Source organism: Maniola jurtina, chromosome 4 (genome assembly GCF_905333055.1).
Source record: "Maniola jurtina chromosome 4, ilManJurt1.1, whole genome shotgun sequence".
Lineage (NCBI taxonomy): Eukaryota > Metazoa > Arthropoda > Insecta > Lepidoptera > Nymphalidae > Maniola > Maniola jurtina.
Genome location: NC_060032.1, coordinates 16,343,188 through 16,361,063, shown reverse-complemented (window position 1 = coordinate 16,361,063; position 17,876 = coordinate 16,343,188). Strand labels below are relative to the sequence as shown.

The 17,876-nt window shown below is 39.1% G+C and overlaps 3 protein-coding genes across 3 annotated transcripts; 1 reads left to right on the top strand and 2 right to left on the bottom strand.

Moving 5' to 3' along the window:
- Positions 1-741: 741 nt before the first annotated feature.
- Positions 742-2,843, bottom strand: LOC123864265 (brain-specific serine protease 4-like). The gene is made up of 2 exons (XM_045904573.1): positions 1,851-2,843; positions 742-1,105 (listed from the first exon to the last, which is right to left on the bottom strand). The coding sequence occupies exons 1-2, from the start codon at positions 2,825-2,827 to the stop codon at positions 760-762; spliced, it is 1,323 nt and encodes a 440-aa protein (XP_045760529.1). The 5' UTR covers positions 2,828-2,843; the 3' UTR covers positions 742-759.
- On the bottom strand, positions 2,844-5,688 carry LOC123864271 (U11/U12 small nuclear ribonucleoprotein 35 kDa protein-like). The gene is made up of 4 exons (XM_045904580.1): positions 5,667-5,688; positions 4,293-4,391; positions 4,018-4,148; positions 2,844-3,592 (listed from the first exon to the last, which is right to left on the bottom strand). The coding sequence occupies exons 2-4, from the start codon at positions 4,366-4,368 to the stop codon at positions 3,236-3,238; spliced, it is 564 nt and encodes a 187-aa protein (XP_045760536.1). The 5' UTR covers positions 4,369-4,391; positions 5,667-5,688; the 3' UTR covers positions 2,844-3,235.
- A 94-nt stretch (positions 5,689-5,782) lies between these two features.
- Positions 5,783-10,152, top strand: LOC123864264 (ubiquitin carboxyl-terminal hydrolase MINDY-3 homolog). Its single transcript, XM_045904572.1, has 2 exons — positions 5,783-5,990; positions 6,118-10,152. The coding sequence occupies exon 2, from the start codon at positions 6,136-6,138 to the stop codon at positions 7,477-7,479; it is 1,344 nt and encodes a 447-aa protein (XP_045760528.1). The 5' UTR covers positions 5,783-5,990; positions 6,118-6,135; the 3' UTR covers positions 7,480-10,152.
- Positions 10,153-17,876: the final 7,724 nt, after the last annotated feature.

The following is a 17,876-nucleotide window of genomic DNA, read 5'->3' as shown; positions in this document are numbered from 1 at the left end:
CAAGACGATAAAATTGGACTTATCATCGCACACTAGAAAGAACATTTCGTATGACCTGCTGTCTGCCGTCACACTCAATAGCGGTGATATGCAGTGTCGTTGCTTCGAACGTCGCTGGCTAGCTCCATAACATCGACGGTGTCCCCCTCCGCGGCGCTCAGCAGCTGCGCGACGGCCACGCCGATGGTGCCCGCCACGAACACCGCCATCAGCACCGACAGAGCTATCAACCCGCGGTTAGATGCCATCCCTAATGTTTACGATCTCCTACTGCGAGGTACACTCATGATTTTCATATCTTATCTAATGCATTTTCTCATAATACAGACTGAATTGAGTTTTTTGTTGTAATTTACCAAGCTCAAAACATTTCTTATCACATTAGTCACAATGACAACAAGACAACAAAAATGACAATGAATCAAAAAAGAATTTTTGATAGGACAGAACATGGACAGAATTTAATGATTTTTATAGAAGACTGCAAAGAGAATGGGCAAGGAATAGGCTTTTGGACCTTGATGGAACCAGTGCTAGATTTATTACCAATGGAAGGAACTCTGGGATAAAACCCATTTTATTGATGTTTGTTGTGGGCTTCTACTTAGACCAGGACGCATTTAGATTTTCAGTTCATATCACTATTTTAACTCACGTTATCAAAAATGCAGATAGGTAGGTAGGTACTCGAGAGGATCGAAAGTGGGATGGCACTTGTAAAAGTAAATTAAAAAGCATCAATGTAATAAAAAACCCAATTTAATCAGAACCAAGTACAGCTTGTAACCAGTCAGTAACAAGAGCCAGGTTAACAAAGAGCGCGGGTTCACACGAAAGTCCACAGTGCTGGTTATCACTCATGATTCCGAGCAGCACGTCCTGGTTCAACAGCGGGGTTCCCGAGCAGTAGTTACAGGGCGACGTCCGGGCGCGGAGCACCCCGGCGCAGATGGGCGAGGCCCCGCAGGCGCCGTGCGTCACCGGCGCGCCCCCGGCGAGGTGCCGGAGCGACCACGTGGCGCGCGCGGTGGGACACACAGACAGGGGCATGCTGTGGACGGACACCTCGCGCACGCTGCGCGTTAGCGGATCTTTGTCGATGTTCCTGTAAATTGTAACCTTTTACTGTACACACCACAAAAATTACATACACGAAATATTATAAGTGCATCTGAACTGTGAATGTATCATCAAGGTGTGGTGCAGACTGCAGAGCAAACATATTAATTTTAGTGCACCCGGAGGCGAAAAACATCTCAGCCAAGAAGCTGCTGCTATTCCTAGTGGCAGTTAATATTGGACGAGAACTGTTAAAGGTGGTGATCACAATAGATTGGCAATGGTCAATGTGATACAGAGTCTGAAATGCTGCATAGCCACCAAGAACAAGAAACACATTAACACACTATGCCACGCTACTAGACGCACGATGAGGACAATGTAGATGTTCCATAAAGTACGATGTATGATAGTTGCAACACCATGTTAGTTATTTTCCTTATGAAAGATGGTGGACTCTTAAAAATATTATGGGTGTGATATATAGCTAGATGGCATTAACAGTTGCTTAGACTGCGAAGATAACCAAAATTTCAGGAATGATAGATTTAGCCTAGTGTAGGAACCATAGCTTAGTGATCAAAAGCAAAGGGTTTCTGGCCACCATACCCAAAGAGACGCGAGGTATAAATCCGGCCAGTTCAGCTATTTTTAATATGTATTTAAAAAATATTTAGAAGCAAATTCTACTAAAAATTGGCAAGAAACACAATCATCAAGTCTTCAATCATTAAAAATAAGTTAAAACAAGATAAAAATGAAGTATTGAAAAAAATAGTAGTATTATTTACCTGAACCTCCCATATCCAAGAATCGCAAGTCTCTCTCCAATAGTAATGAGGAAATAATCAATCATGCTCGGCAATGTTACAACTGAACTCCTATTAGTTAATAAACTAGTCTCAGACTTCAAAGCTGCCAAATCATAAGTCAAATTCACCCCTTCATACTGTGGATGTATCATGACATCTGCTACTGGATGTATGTTTTGTTTTTCCTCTTTAAACCCTCGCATCATGACAAAGGAATCAAGGGAATCTACTTCTTCTATTGCCTCTATGCAGCTAGCAGCGGTTAAAGTCCAGTATTCACTCACAACCGTTAATGTACAACCAAAAGTAACGTCTTGTGGAGGTTTAATCTTTACAAGGGCTACGAGGAAATCTTTACGAGAGTCATGTATCTCTTCGCCATCTGTTGAATCTTCTAGTAATTTATTATCATCAAGTTTAGAATCCATATTGTTTTCAACAGCAATTTCGTCAATTTCTTTTGTAACTACAGATTTATCAAACTTTGTAGTCATCATTGGACTTTGATCACTTTCATAGTAGTGTGTAAAAGCTTTAGTTTTTTCAGATGGTTTCCAAGTACATTTGACTGCTTTATCTAATGTGCTGGCTTGAGTTGGTATATCTGTATCAACTGTAACTTCAGATTTTTCAGTTAGAGTAGCTGTTTCTGTCTGATTTGTCACATTTTCAGTATGAATTACATTTTTTGTAGTAACAGAATCTGTACTGCTTTCAGATTCTTTGTAATTTTCGTCAGTATTTGTATCTTCTGTAGGGTCTATTTTAGTGTTAACAATTGGTTCAGTCTCAACAGGGCCTTTATTTTTTGAGCAAACCACAAGATGCAGTATTAGAAATGTCAGAAATGCAATGAACACTACAAGAAATATAGCTTGTAAGACACATAGGAAAACTTCTGTTTTAGTAAATGATTTACACCATCCTGTGAACTCTTTGCAACAATCATTACACATTATATAAAATTTCAGACATAATTGATACTTTATTTCAGCTAGCCATGGCCAAATAGATCCTTATCACATCATTTTAGTTTAATGAATACAATGTCATGAGGATGTGTGGCCCAGCTGCAACAGTGCATCAGTCGACTGTAATAGGGAAGAAACACAGACCAAACTTAGTGTTAGTGGATGGGTGGCTGACTTTAGAGGTCCAAATATTTATCAAGTTGGAACAACAAATTGGAATTTGTATTTTTACTCATAATAATCAAATCATGACTAAACATACTATGCTCTAATAAATCACCAAAGAAATCCAATCTTTTAGCTAACTTTATTAACTAAAATTGGTTATAACATCAAGTATATTTTAGTGGTTCTTGTTTTTAGTAATCATTTGCATCTTTATTAAAATAGGTGTTATGTTTTTTTTCTAAAATGTTCATTTTTATCATTTTTTGAGGATACCAAAAGAGGTCTTTTAAAAGGCCTCTCGCTGCAACCAAATCGCAGCTGCCCAGACTCTCTCTTTCCTCCAAACCCGCCCCCAAGCCTTCTCGGTTTCCACCCTTGCAACCTCCTCTCTGCCTCCCTCTCCACAATGATCTCAGCTCCTTCAACATACTCCTTGTACATTTCCCTTAAGGCCTGGTCCACACTTGTTGATGATGCATATTCCACAAAAGCGTATTGCTTGGACTTCCCAGTTACAATATCTTTTACCAAGCGACAGTTTACTATTTTTCCAAACTTTGAGAATTCTGTGTATATTGTGTCCTGCAAATGATATTTATAAATATATAATTGTGATGTAATAGAGAAGGGTAACACAGGAGCATAAGTATTTGAGAGAGTTAGAGAAGGCCTTTGCAGGAAGGCACTCACAAACATTGGAATCTAAGAAAAGGATGGATAAAGGCTATTTTAATTGTTTTATTTAAGTATGAATATGTGAAAGTCTGTCTGTTACCTTTACACTGAACTCATCTAGACAATGTTTGATACAGAGATAGCTTGCATCCACAAGAATTGAAAGCACCAGCGTCCAGCTGGGACATTCCTATAGAATCAGATTTTTATAATATGTATTCTAAATCAATGTGAACAAAGTGTTGGACCTCTGCAGCTGGTTATAAGTAAAATTGAAATCTCATATAAGGAAGGCATGGTTTTTCTTTTTAAACATATTACTTAAAATATACCTGAGTGGTTCTTGGGTTTAGACGTGCAACAAATATGGTGTGGTGAGGATCACCTTTCACAAGCTTGTTGGGCACATACTCAGAGTGAATAGCTCTTAATATTGCACGATCGTGAGGTTCCGTATCCGTCCCTGGTGATCAAATGTTATGTATGGAATAAAACAGTCGGGTAGCCCGAAGAGGTACAGAATATGGTGGAACGGTATAGGCTTATTAAGATTAGATAGTACGGAATAAATACCAATAATATGATTTCTAGACTAAAATAAACAAACCATCTATGGATCCAATTTTGATAGGGTCGTAAGTGGTAGTTGCGCACTTTTGAAAGTCTTTATCTTCATGAAACATTCTATGCTATTTGATAAACTTATACTAATATGGCAAAAAATGTTTATAACTGTTTATCGCTCATCAAGAGGCTTTCCTGATTGCTTCTAAACTTCACCGCTTTTCTTCAAATTCTTCAATTTCAATTGCGCGAAGCTGCACACATTTTCTTTCTTGAAAGTTGACAGTGCAATCACCGACCAGAAACAAAAGAGTGCAATCAAGTGCAATGGTCAACTTAGTGGTTGACAGCCGACAGCCGACATCAGCCGACATGCGACATACACTGACATCACAGACTTTTTACATGCGACACATACACAGCACAGCGAACTATCAACAAGTCTGTATAGTCTATGATGTGACTGGTCTGTGGTGAGTCGTCAAGGTCCATTTGTTTTATGTATTATGTAGTGTTTGGTTTATGTGTATGTGTATAAGATGATTACTGTCTAGATTTTAATTTAGATTTAGTATGCACTATATTGCAGCTATATAGAGAGGCATATTCGCCCAGCGAATAATCTCTTAAAATAAAGATTTAAAAAAAAACTGGCTACTCTCCAAAAAAAAAAGTGTGTTCGAGTGCGTTTCATCGAATAGTACCTATGGAGACTTCGTCTGTGTTGGTGTTAGCTGGCGGGCGTGCTCTGCCTTTTTGGAGTATTTTTTTGTTAAAACTGACTGGAAAGCGCTCTAAGGGGGTACCGTGCGTGTGTTGGCGAGCGCCGGCATAGACGGGGTCCATACTTGCATAGTTTAACTAACTTGTTACAAATAACTACAAACTTGACATTGGCTAAACTTTATAAAGCCAGACGAGAGAGAAAAAAAAATAGTGCCTATGGCGTTATGTTGGCTCCCCTGTCTGTTGGGTGGTCATTGGCACCATATTGGCATGAGAAGACGCAGATTTTGTTTATTTTCATTTGATTTTCATTTCATTCATTCAGGAAAATTAAATGAAAATAAACAAAATCTGCGTCTTCTTATGGTGCCAATGACTTGGACAGACAGGGGAGCCAACATAACGCCATAGGTACTATTCGATGAAACGCACTACCTATATTCTACATTCTGTGTATTCTCTGGACCATAGATAATCTATAGTCCAGCGAATTTTGCACAGATTATATCAGATGATATACATATACATTGTTCAGGACACAGACCACAAATCCGGATGGTTCAGGATCCAATTATATAGTGCTGTGCTGGGTCCATGCTGTGCTGTATAATGTCTTTATAATGTATAAAACAAAATTTCAAAATATCACAGGAATACGTTTACGTAATTTACAATTTTGTCCAATCGATCAGTTAATATTTAAAAATATTTTTTTAAAAATAATAATTAAAATTTAACACTAAGAATTTAAAAAGAAATTTTGAGTTGGGTACATAAATAATTATGCAGAAAATGGAACGGAATGACATGAAAATAAATGTTGCTATTTTTCTTAAAAAATGGCAGCCTAATGTCGTAAGCTTTTCTTTTCTTTTTCTAAAAAAGAAAAGTTAAAAATAATATATTCGTGGATGATTTATAATGCCATTAATAGAGAATCGGACGGTGAAAATATATTTAGAAGCAAACAAATAATTATCAAATGTTGAGAATTACTATGACCTTCGCTTTTCTAGTGAGTATTAACTACGTGGTTATTCCTTTTGTAATCGTAGATTCACATAAATAGATTTATACCGTCACGCGCGAGCCGGAGCGGCTGCCTTAGGTCATCGTAACTCGGCTCTGTGATGCGCTTGCAGGCGGCGTAGACTCCTCGAATGTTGAACGGGCCGAGCGAGAGCGAGACGAGCGGCTCGAGCAGCATGAGCGCGGGCACGGCGTCGCTGGAGCGCGAGCTGTCGCGCACGCGGCGGCTGCTGTGGGGCGACAACGTGAAGGAGGACGTGTTCCGGCGCTGGGCGCAGGGCTTCACGTTCAGCGCGGACGAGCCCAGCGCGCTCATCCAGCAGGAGGGTGGACCGTGCGCTGCCATCGCGCCTGTGCAGGGCTTCCTGCTGCAGCTGCTGCTGGGCGAGACGCCCGGCCACAGCCTGCGCGACCTCACCTCCGAGAAGTGCAACTCCCTGCTGGTTAGGGCCGTGTGTACGATTCTGAGCCAGTGTCTAGCGTCTAAGTACAGTGTGGCCGTGTACCGCAAGGACGACTCGGAGGCCGATACTAGTTCCGGCCTCAACGTTAGTGCCGAAGAACAGTCTTGTGATGCCATCGACCATTTCCATCGGAGAATGGAGGTGCACTCCTTTCAGACGTTATCAGAAGTGGAAGCTTTCTACACGAGAAACATTCGTATTTTGAAAGACAAGTATGGTGTTCTCTTGTTGTTGTATAGTGTCATTCTTAGCAAGGGAGTGGGCACGGTGGAGGCGGAGCTGTCCGAGCTGTCGGATCCACTAATACACTCCACCTATGGATACGGGTCGCAAGGGCTCATCAACCTAATGCTTACAGGCCGGGCTGTAGCCCACGTGTGGGACCACGACCAGGTGGTGGGCGGGCTGCGTCTGCGGGGAATTGAGAGGCAGAATGACATAGGATTTTTAACTATTATGGAGCACATGCAGTATTGCACTGTGGGTTCATTTTACAAGAATCCCAAACATCCAGTTTGGGTTTTGGCTTCTGAGACGCATCTGACTGTGCTATTTTCTTTTGAGAGAAGACTTGCAGCCCCTGAAACAGTAGGAGAATCCGCTGAGCGAATCTTTAGATCGTTTGACCCAGAAGGAAATAATTTTATCCCATCGGCCGCATTACAGGACGTACTGTGCGCCGCAGATCTGGTCAGCGAGCCTGAGTACGTAGAATTGATGAGAAGGAAACTGGATTCAGAGAATTTAGGAATTATACTACTGAGCGCTTTTATGGACGAGTTCTTCCCGGGCTGCGAGCGCGGCGCGCCGGACACGTTCACGCTGCACCACTACAACGGGCTGGCGCGCAGCAACCCCGGCGGGCGCGTGGCCTACCGCGCCGGCCGCGCCGCGCTGCTGGAGTGCCCGCTGCGCGCCGCCAGCACCGACCCCATGCTGACGTGCCTGCAGACCAAGTGGCCCAGCATCGACGTGGTGTGGGACGATGGCCACTCGCCTTCGCTCAATTAGCGCGACCTTGGACTGTGACACGGTGAGGAGTTAACATAGATGTATCTTAATATGTTGCAGAAAATTCCATTACTTTATTGTATTAATTTATGTGTAGAAATTGTATTAAATAATTTCGAGGCCTCCATGGATATTAATATCTTTATCATGGGCAGCTATTTTCCATAAATTTGATAACATTTTTGTTACTCAAGTAGTTGCTAGTACTTGGCCATTAGGTTGTCACGGTACAGTGCTTGCACATGTGCAATATCAGGTAGGGTGGGATCCTTGCGAGTGTTTTGGTGCAGGGTTAGAATGTTCTTTGTACTTTATGTGCCCACATTGAAATACGAAGCTGGCTATTAGTTTCTATTTTAATTTTTAGTGAGCCTTAAAAGTATGTCATAGGCATAGCTTAAGAAACTGACTTCCTGACAATTGTTAGCTCTTTATTTGGGTCATTTAATTGGCTAAAATATGTAAAGTTGTAAAGTTATTATTTAGTACTTGGTATTATGACAAAATTCTAGTTACTTATTTAAGGCAGTAATGTGTGCAAACAATTATAATACACAATTATGAACTTAAAGCCTTTAGGAATTGACCTAATAATAATAATTATTATATAATAAGTTTATTCTCATTCTACAATACTATTTTAAATCAAGACTGCAGAATGGTTCAACCAATGTTTATCCATAAGTTCTTGTATAGTTTTGTCATATTATCAAGTTCAAAAAAGTCAGATCAAAATAATAAACAAGGAAAATCTTATAGTAATAAGACATTTGGTGCCAACCAAATCAAGCATTAGTTCTCTTAAACCTACTCACATAGCTGTAGTCACTTGTATGGAGGAGAAATAACAAGCACACTGCACTCTCCAGCTCCACTTTGTGTTGCACAAACCTATGTATTATGCTATTCGCACATTACAGATATGCCGCATCCATCGAACGAAACGCATCGCCAGGGTTAGATGTCTATCGCATTTAGGGCGCTGGAATTTTTGGGGGGTGGTATGGCGAGGGTATAGGACAGGTGTGTTAGCACGAGTTAATTGGCTGGCGAAGGATCAATTCTTTTCATCGACGCCATAAACCGCCGCCCTGAGTGCCGAAGGATCGTATCTGTAAACTTGAATTAAAAAAAATTCGCGCTCGCTTCGATCGAATATCTAGTACCTCGGGATTTGCTTTGCAAACAAGCATGCTCGCGGACAATATTATTAAGAATCTGGATTTTTTTTGTTTGCTTTCATGACGAGTGCCTATCTAAGTATACTTAATATTTTCTTGCTTTGATCTATTTAATATAAGTAAATTATAGTGTGAAACTCTAGTACTTCGCGTAGGGCGCCGAGTTTGCATGTTCGCACTGCGAAGACGAATTGTTAACGTGGCCGCTGAACACAGAACGCTCGCTTGCCCTCACTGGTAGAATCGGCAAAGGCTAGCGAATCGGTTGGGAGATTCGCAATGTTTGTAATGCTGTTGAGAAGGCGAGCGAGTGTTCGTTGTCCATCGGCCGCGCCCACAACTTCCCTTCTGTACGTGTATGCAGCAATATCTATATGGTTACGTTCGGCGCGTGCGGCTTGCCCCTAATGTGCGATCAGTATTACTCCACTAACTACAGTGCCCGGTGGGAAATATTGTAGGTACATGGAAGTTTAGAAAGAGAGAACGGTTTCGTAGAGCGTAGTCTCTGTCGCTGAGACTGACGACACGTCACATCGGTATGAAAGAATGATAGAGACAACGCTTTACGAAGCCGAAATCTACAACATTTCCTGCCGGGCACTGTTTTTTAATGCCAGCTTAAACATAATTTGGTAATGGATTATTATTAACGTACTCCAAGAAAGGGTGTAGTTACATTTAAAAAAAAAACATATTTTGTATAAGTAATATTGATGGTTATTTTCAATTATAGAAGAGTGATTTTCCTGTATGATTTTAAACTACAAAATAAGTAGATTTATTTTCTCATAGAAATTATTATTAGACTGCATCATCACTTACATGGTATTATTTTGTATTATCTATGTCACTTACTACCAGGTGAAATTGCAGTCAAGGGCTAACTTGTATCTGAATAATAAAATACCAATTAAATATGTAAATTTTTATGTTTGGAGCCAAGTCTGCAGCATATCAGCCAGTCAGTGCAGACCCGCTGGGGGAGTCTGCGTAATCATGTTATGAAATCTATATTGTTATAATAAATATAATATTACTATTGTGAAATGTATGTATTTCAGAATTATTTTATCTGTTAATATCAAAATCTCGAAGATCTAACATCGAAGTCTCGGTATTTTGTTACCAGGTATGCATGCAGCAATAAACTGGCAGCAGTAGACCAAGAAGATTAAAATCATGGCAAGTCGAGAATGCCTGGGCATTGTCAACATTGCATAACCTGCGGACTTGGCCAGTAACCCTACAAGATTTAGTAGGTATATCTTTGATGGTATAATAAATATATACCGCATATTGGTATTTTAATTTTCAATTGATTTTTTTATATGGAAATGTATACCTATTGTACATTAATTTTTAGAAGTTTCTTTGTCAGATTCGTGTAAAATAGCTGTGCACATAATATTGCATGTAATAACAAAGATTTCATTGGAAAAATCATTTTCAGTTCATCGTAAATAATAGAAGAACATGCTTTTTTAATTACTGTCTGAGTTTTATTTATGTACCTAATACCCCCCACCGAGCCTGAGGAAATAGATTTACAGGGAGCACTGAAGATAAAAAATACTATAAACTTGATCTGCAATTAACAAATCATGCATAAGATTAGGAGGTATTTTACTGTGAATTTCTAAAGTGGACAAGTCTTTATTAAACAAAAGAAAAATAAAACCGACTTCAAAAACCAAAAACACTAAAAAGTAGAAAATAATTTTTGTTTAGCTACACCTGTAATGTACCTAGGTATGAAGTCAAGCGAGCATATTAAAACAAAATTAGAAATCCAAGAGTGAAGCTCGCCCGACTTCATACCTAGGTACATTACAGGTGTAGCTAAACAAAAATTATTTTCTACTTTTTAGTGTTTTTGGTTTTTGAAGTCGGTTTTATTTTTCTTTTGAAAATTTTTTATTTCACAATTTTTAGTGGCCCCACTGTACTATAATATGCTATGCCCAGTTAAAACCCTACTGTTTACTAAGCTATTACACTGATCGCGAGCAATTTGCTCTTATCCATTGAGGAGTTCTGTTCTCCATCTCCGAAGAAATTCATCAGATCTTCACCAAATTTATATGGGACCACCTGCACAGTATACCCTTTCAAGCAAAAAAAAAATTTCCAAATCGGTCCAGGGGTCTTTGAGTAATCGGGGAACATACATAAAAAATAAAAATAAAAAAAAAAAGATCCCGACGAATTGAGAACCTCCTCCTTTTTTGGAAGTCGGTTAAAAACGACTCCTTGCAAAAAAAAAAATTACGTGAAAATTAAAAAAATCATTTGAAAATGGCGCCGTACAGCCGCGATACTGAAATTTTTATTTCAAAAAAAGCCGCTTTCGACCAAATCAGCAGTTCTCCAGCCGGGCGATTCAGAACATTCGATTCGGTAAGTTATCGTTCGTTAAGATTTACTTGTGTAACGCCACACCGCCTCAGCCAATCGCAACGCGCCAACGCCAACCAGACTATCCGAGTCAAGCCGAGCCAAACGCCGGCCAATCATAGCCTAGCGGCCATTGAACGCCAACGCCAGCGCCATTGACAGCCGAACGCCACTCAGCAACAACTGCCGAATGCCTTCGGTGGGGATAACGCCATATAAAGCCATGCGAGCTCATTTTTAGGATTATTATTGTATCGTACGCATTATAAGCTGAAATACTGCCGGTCTCTGTAAATAAGTGTAATAAGTGTGTAATAAATGTGTAATAAGTAAATAAGTGTAGTAGTAACAAATATATGAGAGTAATTATTAGTGTGTTGAGTGAAGTGATAAAATAAATTAGTGCGATTATACTGATTTGCTCTTTTTATTTAAACCCACTGTTTCATCTCAGAAGTGGGATTAATAAAGAAAGTTATGATGCATAATCGCGCCAATTAACGATTCGGCAAATACATGCCGGCTACTTTGTTCCTCCGCAAGAGGGAAACGAATCACCGTGTAAAAATCAAGCGACAATGAAGATCGTCCACTTCTGGGGCCCGGAAGGTCCTTAGAAGAGTTTTGAACCGGAGGTACATTCATCTGCAGCGTGCATGGTTTCTACGCCCGATGGCAACCTACCCTCAACTTCTACGCGTAATAACTGAGGTATGATCCATTCATTATTCCATTTCAAATTTTAATCCCATTTTTAATGATATTGATGCATAGTGTAATGAGGTTGATCGTGTTTGTAACCTCTACTGATGAGATGACCGTGAAAGGTTAATATTGCTAACACCCTGTTTGAGGTTATGAAATTAGTATTAGGGCACGCGGGTTATGATAGGTGGTCATTATACGCTCGCGGATAGAGTGAATGGTTTGAGTGATAGCTGAAGCTAAAAATATAACTATAATTTGTGGCATATCTGACCGTCAAATAAAGGTTTAGGTTTAAAGACGTATTCTCATAAAAAAAGGTCATTTACATGAGAAAATAAAGTTTACAATATTCGCCATTTAATGAAGTACTCATTCAGCGCATTTGCTGAAGTAATTTGCATTACTCATAATGTGAGCAGCTAATTATTCAGTTTTAAATGGATTGAATGAGTGTACATTTTTTTTATGTGTGCAGGTATTTTGTTGTACAGTTTAGCTCCTTCATAGGTAAGGGTTTTTCTGCCATAAATTGTTCTAGTTTTGGGTAAGGCAAGGTAGCTAACTCGACGAGTTTTAGTTTTAATTTTTGTGAATGTGATATTCGTGTGTATTGTTTTATTTACAGTTTTCCTAACAAAAATACACGTGCTGTATGTATATAACTGATGAAATAAAGGCGGTAAATACTAATGCTAAAATTTCAACCAATTTATTTAGTCAACTTTTTATCGAATTAGGTAAAAACCCGCTCAACCATCCACTTTTCACGTTGCATCTCGCCGAGATACCCGCAATTTGAATTCGCAGTTTAATTCTAGAGTGCTACCGGTACGAAAAAGTTAACAAGTAATTCAATAAGTTAAATAGTAAAAAATAAAAACTCCCGACTGCTGTTTGCGCTGCATATTTTTCGGCTCTTACATTAAATCGTATAAAATCCACCACATTGATTGTTTAAAGAATTTTATGTATCCATTGACACACACGCCATCAAGACGAATGACGTATCATTTATCAAAATCGATTAAAATTGTTGAGAGGTTATGAACTGACACAAATAAATACTGATTAAACGCCTAATCCCTACTTTTGCAGCAATTAATAAAAAAAAAAAATCTAGTATATCGGATGGTAACAATAGTTCTCAGACTACCCGCAAATTTCAACCAGAAGTTTTTAAGAAACAAGCTTTGACGCTATTAGTGTTTTTATTTGCACAAGGCTCAGTCATAGTATAAGGTTCTATAAACCTTTAAGGTTATTTTTTTTCGCGTCGTCAGTGATATTCCCGCTGCAGTCATACAGACAACACTGGGTACGTGTGGGGTACCTATAAATTATTTTTAAGGGTACAATAATATCATTTACGTCAGAATCGGTTGATGAACACTTTCAGTGTGCTCAAACTCAGTTTTGCATATAGCATGGCGATCGCAATTTGAATGTAAAATCGAATTATTTTATGATGTTCACTTTTGAGTTTCTTGTGAAATTGATTTTCATGTGGTTATATGATTGTTATGTAATATGAATATAGATCTTCATAATTGGGGCAGACGTACTTTATGAATCGACTGGGAGCTACTTGTAGTCAAACAATAATATTGTGCTTATCTTTCTTTTCTCGGAATTTTTGGTGAGTTCGTGAAGTGCAAACGTCATCGCCTACGATGGTCACCACTGATGCTTTGCTGTGCGCTGTGTGCCTGATGCCGAGCGCGTCACTGCGAGGCACCTCATCGTGGCGCGCTAACGATGCAGGGTTGCAGCCAATGGGTATCTATAAGCCGCCACATTGTCGCCTATTTGGGGTCACATAAGCGCTGTTAAGCGTTTATGCTGTATGGTATGACTGTTCTTTTATTTTTACTAAAAGTTAGTGTTTATGAAGTCTGTACGTATTGTAACTTGTAGTTTAAATCACATTCTTTGAATGATTGAGAGCATAGTAAGTAGATCTTACTCACGGCTTTGGGACTGTCTCGTATAATATACAAGCCAGTGGCACAGCGTATGAGTAAATACAAATAGGTAGTGTAATGTAGGCAGAATCGGGCACTTGGAGGAAACGTAATAATAATTATTACCAGTTAGACATCCTTATGATTTTGATAATGCTTTTGTCATTTTAGAAAAAAAGTAGTGCTTGTAGGCAGCATGTACATTACGTACTTTTGCCAACAAGCTTTCAATCAGTCAATTTTATCATTCTACCTTTAGATTGTCGGTCCAATCATAATGTAAGTAGAAAGTTCAAGTGGCACTTTTAATTATAGCCATGATTTAGCTTTGTGCCGTTCATTGTTAGTCAGGTGTACCGGACGTACCGTAAGAATTTTCACTAAGCCGACTAGACTGACATTTTACATAATATCTTGAGTTCAGTTGGTGTTAGTATGCCTGCCTGGTTATGTAGCTTACATAGTAGGGAATAGGAATGGAATAGAAAACTGTTATTTAACTGATGATCCTGTATTACCTAAATTCAATCGTGAACTGTTTTCGGAATTACATAGATGCCGAAGTGAAGACAGTAGCCAAGTCTTACTTTCTGCCGCCAAGTCTTACTTTCTGCCGCCAAGTCTTACTTTCTGCCGCCAAGTCTTACTTTCTGCCGCCAAGTCTTACTTTCTGCCGCCAAGTCTTACTTTCTGCCGCCAAGTCTTACTTTCTGCCGCCAAGTCTTACTTTCTGCCGCCAAGTCTTACTTTCTGCCGCCAGGTCTTACTTTCTGCAGCCAAGTCTTACTTCATGCAGCCAGGTCTTAATTTCTGTAGTGAGGTCTTACTTTCTACAGCCAGGTCTTACTTTCTGCAGCCAGGTTTTACTTTCGGCAGCCAAGTTTTATTTTCGGTAGCCAAGTTTTATTTTCGGTAGCCAAGTTTTACTTTCGGTAGCCAAGTTTTACTTTCGGTAGCCAAGTTTTACTTTCGGTAGCCAAGTTTTACTTTCGGTAGCCAAGTTTTACTTTCGGTAGCCAAGTTTTACTTTCGGTAGCCAAGTTTTACTTTCGGTAGCCAAGTTTTACTTTCGGTAGCCAAGTTTTACTTTCGGTAGCCAAGTTTTACTTTCGGTAGCCAAGTTTTACTTTCGGTAGCCAAGTTTTACTTTCGTAAGCCAAGTTTTACTTTCGGTAGCCAAGTTTTACTTTCGGTAGCCAAGTTTTACTTTCGGTAGCCAAGTTTTACTTTCGGTAGCCAAGTTTTACTTTCGGTAGCCAAGTTTTACTTTCGGTAGCCAAGTTTTACTTTCGGTAGCCAAGTTTTACTTTCGATAGCCAAGTTTTACTTTCGAAAGCCAAGTTTTACTTTCGATAGGAGTACTTTCATCTCGTTGCTCGTTGAGAGATCTCCCTGCAAGGATTTAAGTGAGATTCCTTTTCAAGTCAGAGTAATAGCATTCACAGCTTCACGAGAAGCTATTCACTTCCTTTCTACAAGCCAGTCTGTTGACGGTTTTTCTTTCAAAAATGTCTCTAAAGTAAAACGTGGAAAAATAGTACAACTGAAAAACGATAATAATTTATAAATTAAATAAGGTTCTTTTGTTTCGTCTTGGTTTTAAAGTGGATAAGATTGCAGTTTAGATCACAGACCAATAGCATTGGATTAGAATTTTGTAGAATTCATACTGACCACATTTTGTAAAACCATTTTGTAAGACAGCGAAAGGATATCGCTCATCAGTAGTATAGGTACAATTTGATTATTACAGATGCTTTTGCAAAATTGGTTACTAGCCGAAAACGATCAATTTCGTAGAATATTATACATAATTTAGCAAACTTATAAAGTGACTATAAGAATGCTTTTACTAGTAGACATTTTAGAGTTTTCGAGTGTCGACTGATTAATAGTTAGGTATGTTTTGACCTCCATGATACTACCACGAGCCAAGTGCCTAGTCAAGCCAAGCCAAGCACTAGCCAGACCATGTTAAACGCGTTGTGCCACAGGCCCTAGCGAGACTGCGAATAAAATGATTGGACAAACTGCTTACTTGATATTATTTGGACTACTGACAATACTCTCAAAGAATGTGCTATCCATAATTTGGTATTTACCTAGGTCACGATGCCATGTTGCTATTAATTTAAATTAGTAAACTCGGGGAGGTTATGCGTAACAAGGCAAATGCTCGGTAAAGGATAGCAAGTGATAGGATAAAGCTAACTAGATAATGTAACTGACAAAATTAATATTTCATTTAATTATAACAAAGGAATTTAGTTATTTAGTGGCAAGTTCCCACAAGCATTGCGACAAAACTAAACACTGATAGCATTTACTCAGGTTCATTTTCGTAACCAAGCTGGTAGGCATTAAGAGAACCCGCAGTGTTAAGGGATTTCGAGGCTACAAAGCTTGTACATGCCTGAGCAGACTCTTTAAAGCCATATCACAGCACCTACGGTTCTTATATCCAACAGTGCTAACTGTTCCGATAAATAACTTGAAACCGAAGACCTTATTGAGCTATTGCCTACCAGAAAGCTAACCAAGCATTTTCCCATTGCGGGAGCAATTCATTGTTTCAGGACGGCCGAATGTAACGCCACACCGCCTCAGCCAATCGCAACGCGCCAACGCCAACCAGACTATCCGAGTCAAGCCGAGCCAAACGCCGGCCAATCATAGCCTAGCGGCCATTGAACGCCAACGCCAGCGCCATTGACAGCCGAACGCCACTCAGCAACAACTGCCGAATGCCTTCGGTGGGGATAACGCCATATAAAGCCATGCGAGCTCATTTTTAGGATTATTATTATATCGTACGCATTATAAGCTGAAATACTGCCGGTCTCTGTAAATAAGTGTAATAAGTGTGTAATAAATGTGTAATAAGTAAATAAGTGTAGTAGTAACAAATATATGAGAGTAATTATTAGTGTGTTGAGTGAAGTGATAAAATAAATTAGTGCGATTATACTGATTTGCTCTTTTTATTTAAACCCACTGTTTCACTTGCGAGTATTTTTCATATCTTATCGAACGATAACTTAGGTACTTACTGAATCGGCCGGCAATAAGTAGGTATTAGTACTTATGTGTTTTTAACAGCCTCATAGATGACGGTGTTCATGTCCTTTAGGCTTTTAAGAAACACGCCCTGGAAAGGTCCTCATCACAATATGTAAATAATGTTCAGTAGAATAGAATAGAATGAAATTTATTCGTTGAAATCGACACATAAACATAGTATTACAAATAATGACGCTTATACAAAACTAAAAATAATAAAAAATTATAAAAAAAAAAAAACTTAAAATATAAAATATAAAACTTAAAAACTAACTTAACTTAAACAGTATATTATGTATGTAGTTACTATGTGTCGTGCCAACGAAAGTATTCAATAAAATGTGCGGTAAATCCCTTCTTTTAGGCATCTGTATCAAAATACGTAGTTAAAAAATCAAGAGGGCCGACGCATATCTACAGGCGAAGTAACTATTGAAACAGTGGGTTTAAATAAAAAGAGCAAATCAGTATAATCGCACTAATTTATTTTATCACTTCACTCAACACACTAAATATTACTTTAATATATTTGTTACTAATTATACAATTTACACTTATTTACACAAACCGGCAGTATTTCGGCTTATAATGCGTACGATACAATAATAACACTAAAAATGAGCTCGCATGGCTTTATATGGCGTTATCCCCACCGAAGGCATTCGGTAGTAGTGGCTGTCATGGCGGTATTTGGCTATGATTGGCTGTCATGGCAGTAATTGGCTATGATTGGCTGTCATGGCGGTAACTGGCTATGATTGGCTGTCATGGCAGTTAGCTCGGAGCGGCTGGTTTGAATGGCACGTTGCAACTGGCTGTGGCGGCGAGGCGTAACATTTCGGCCGTCCTGAAACAACAAATTGCTCCCGCAATGGGAGAACGCTTGGTTAACTTTCTAGTAGGCAATAGCTTAATAATATCTTCGGTTTAAAGTTATTCATTGAAACAGTTGGCACTGTTAGAGATAGGTGTTGTGGCCTTAAGGAGCCTGCTCAGGCATGTACAAGCTTCGTAGCTTCAAAGCCCCTTAACAGTTCAGGCTCTAGCAATGCCTACCATCTTGATTATGAAAATCGACCAAAGTTTATTT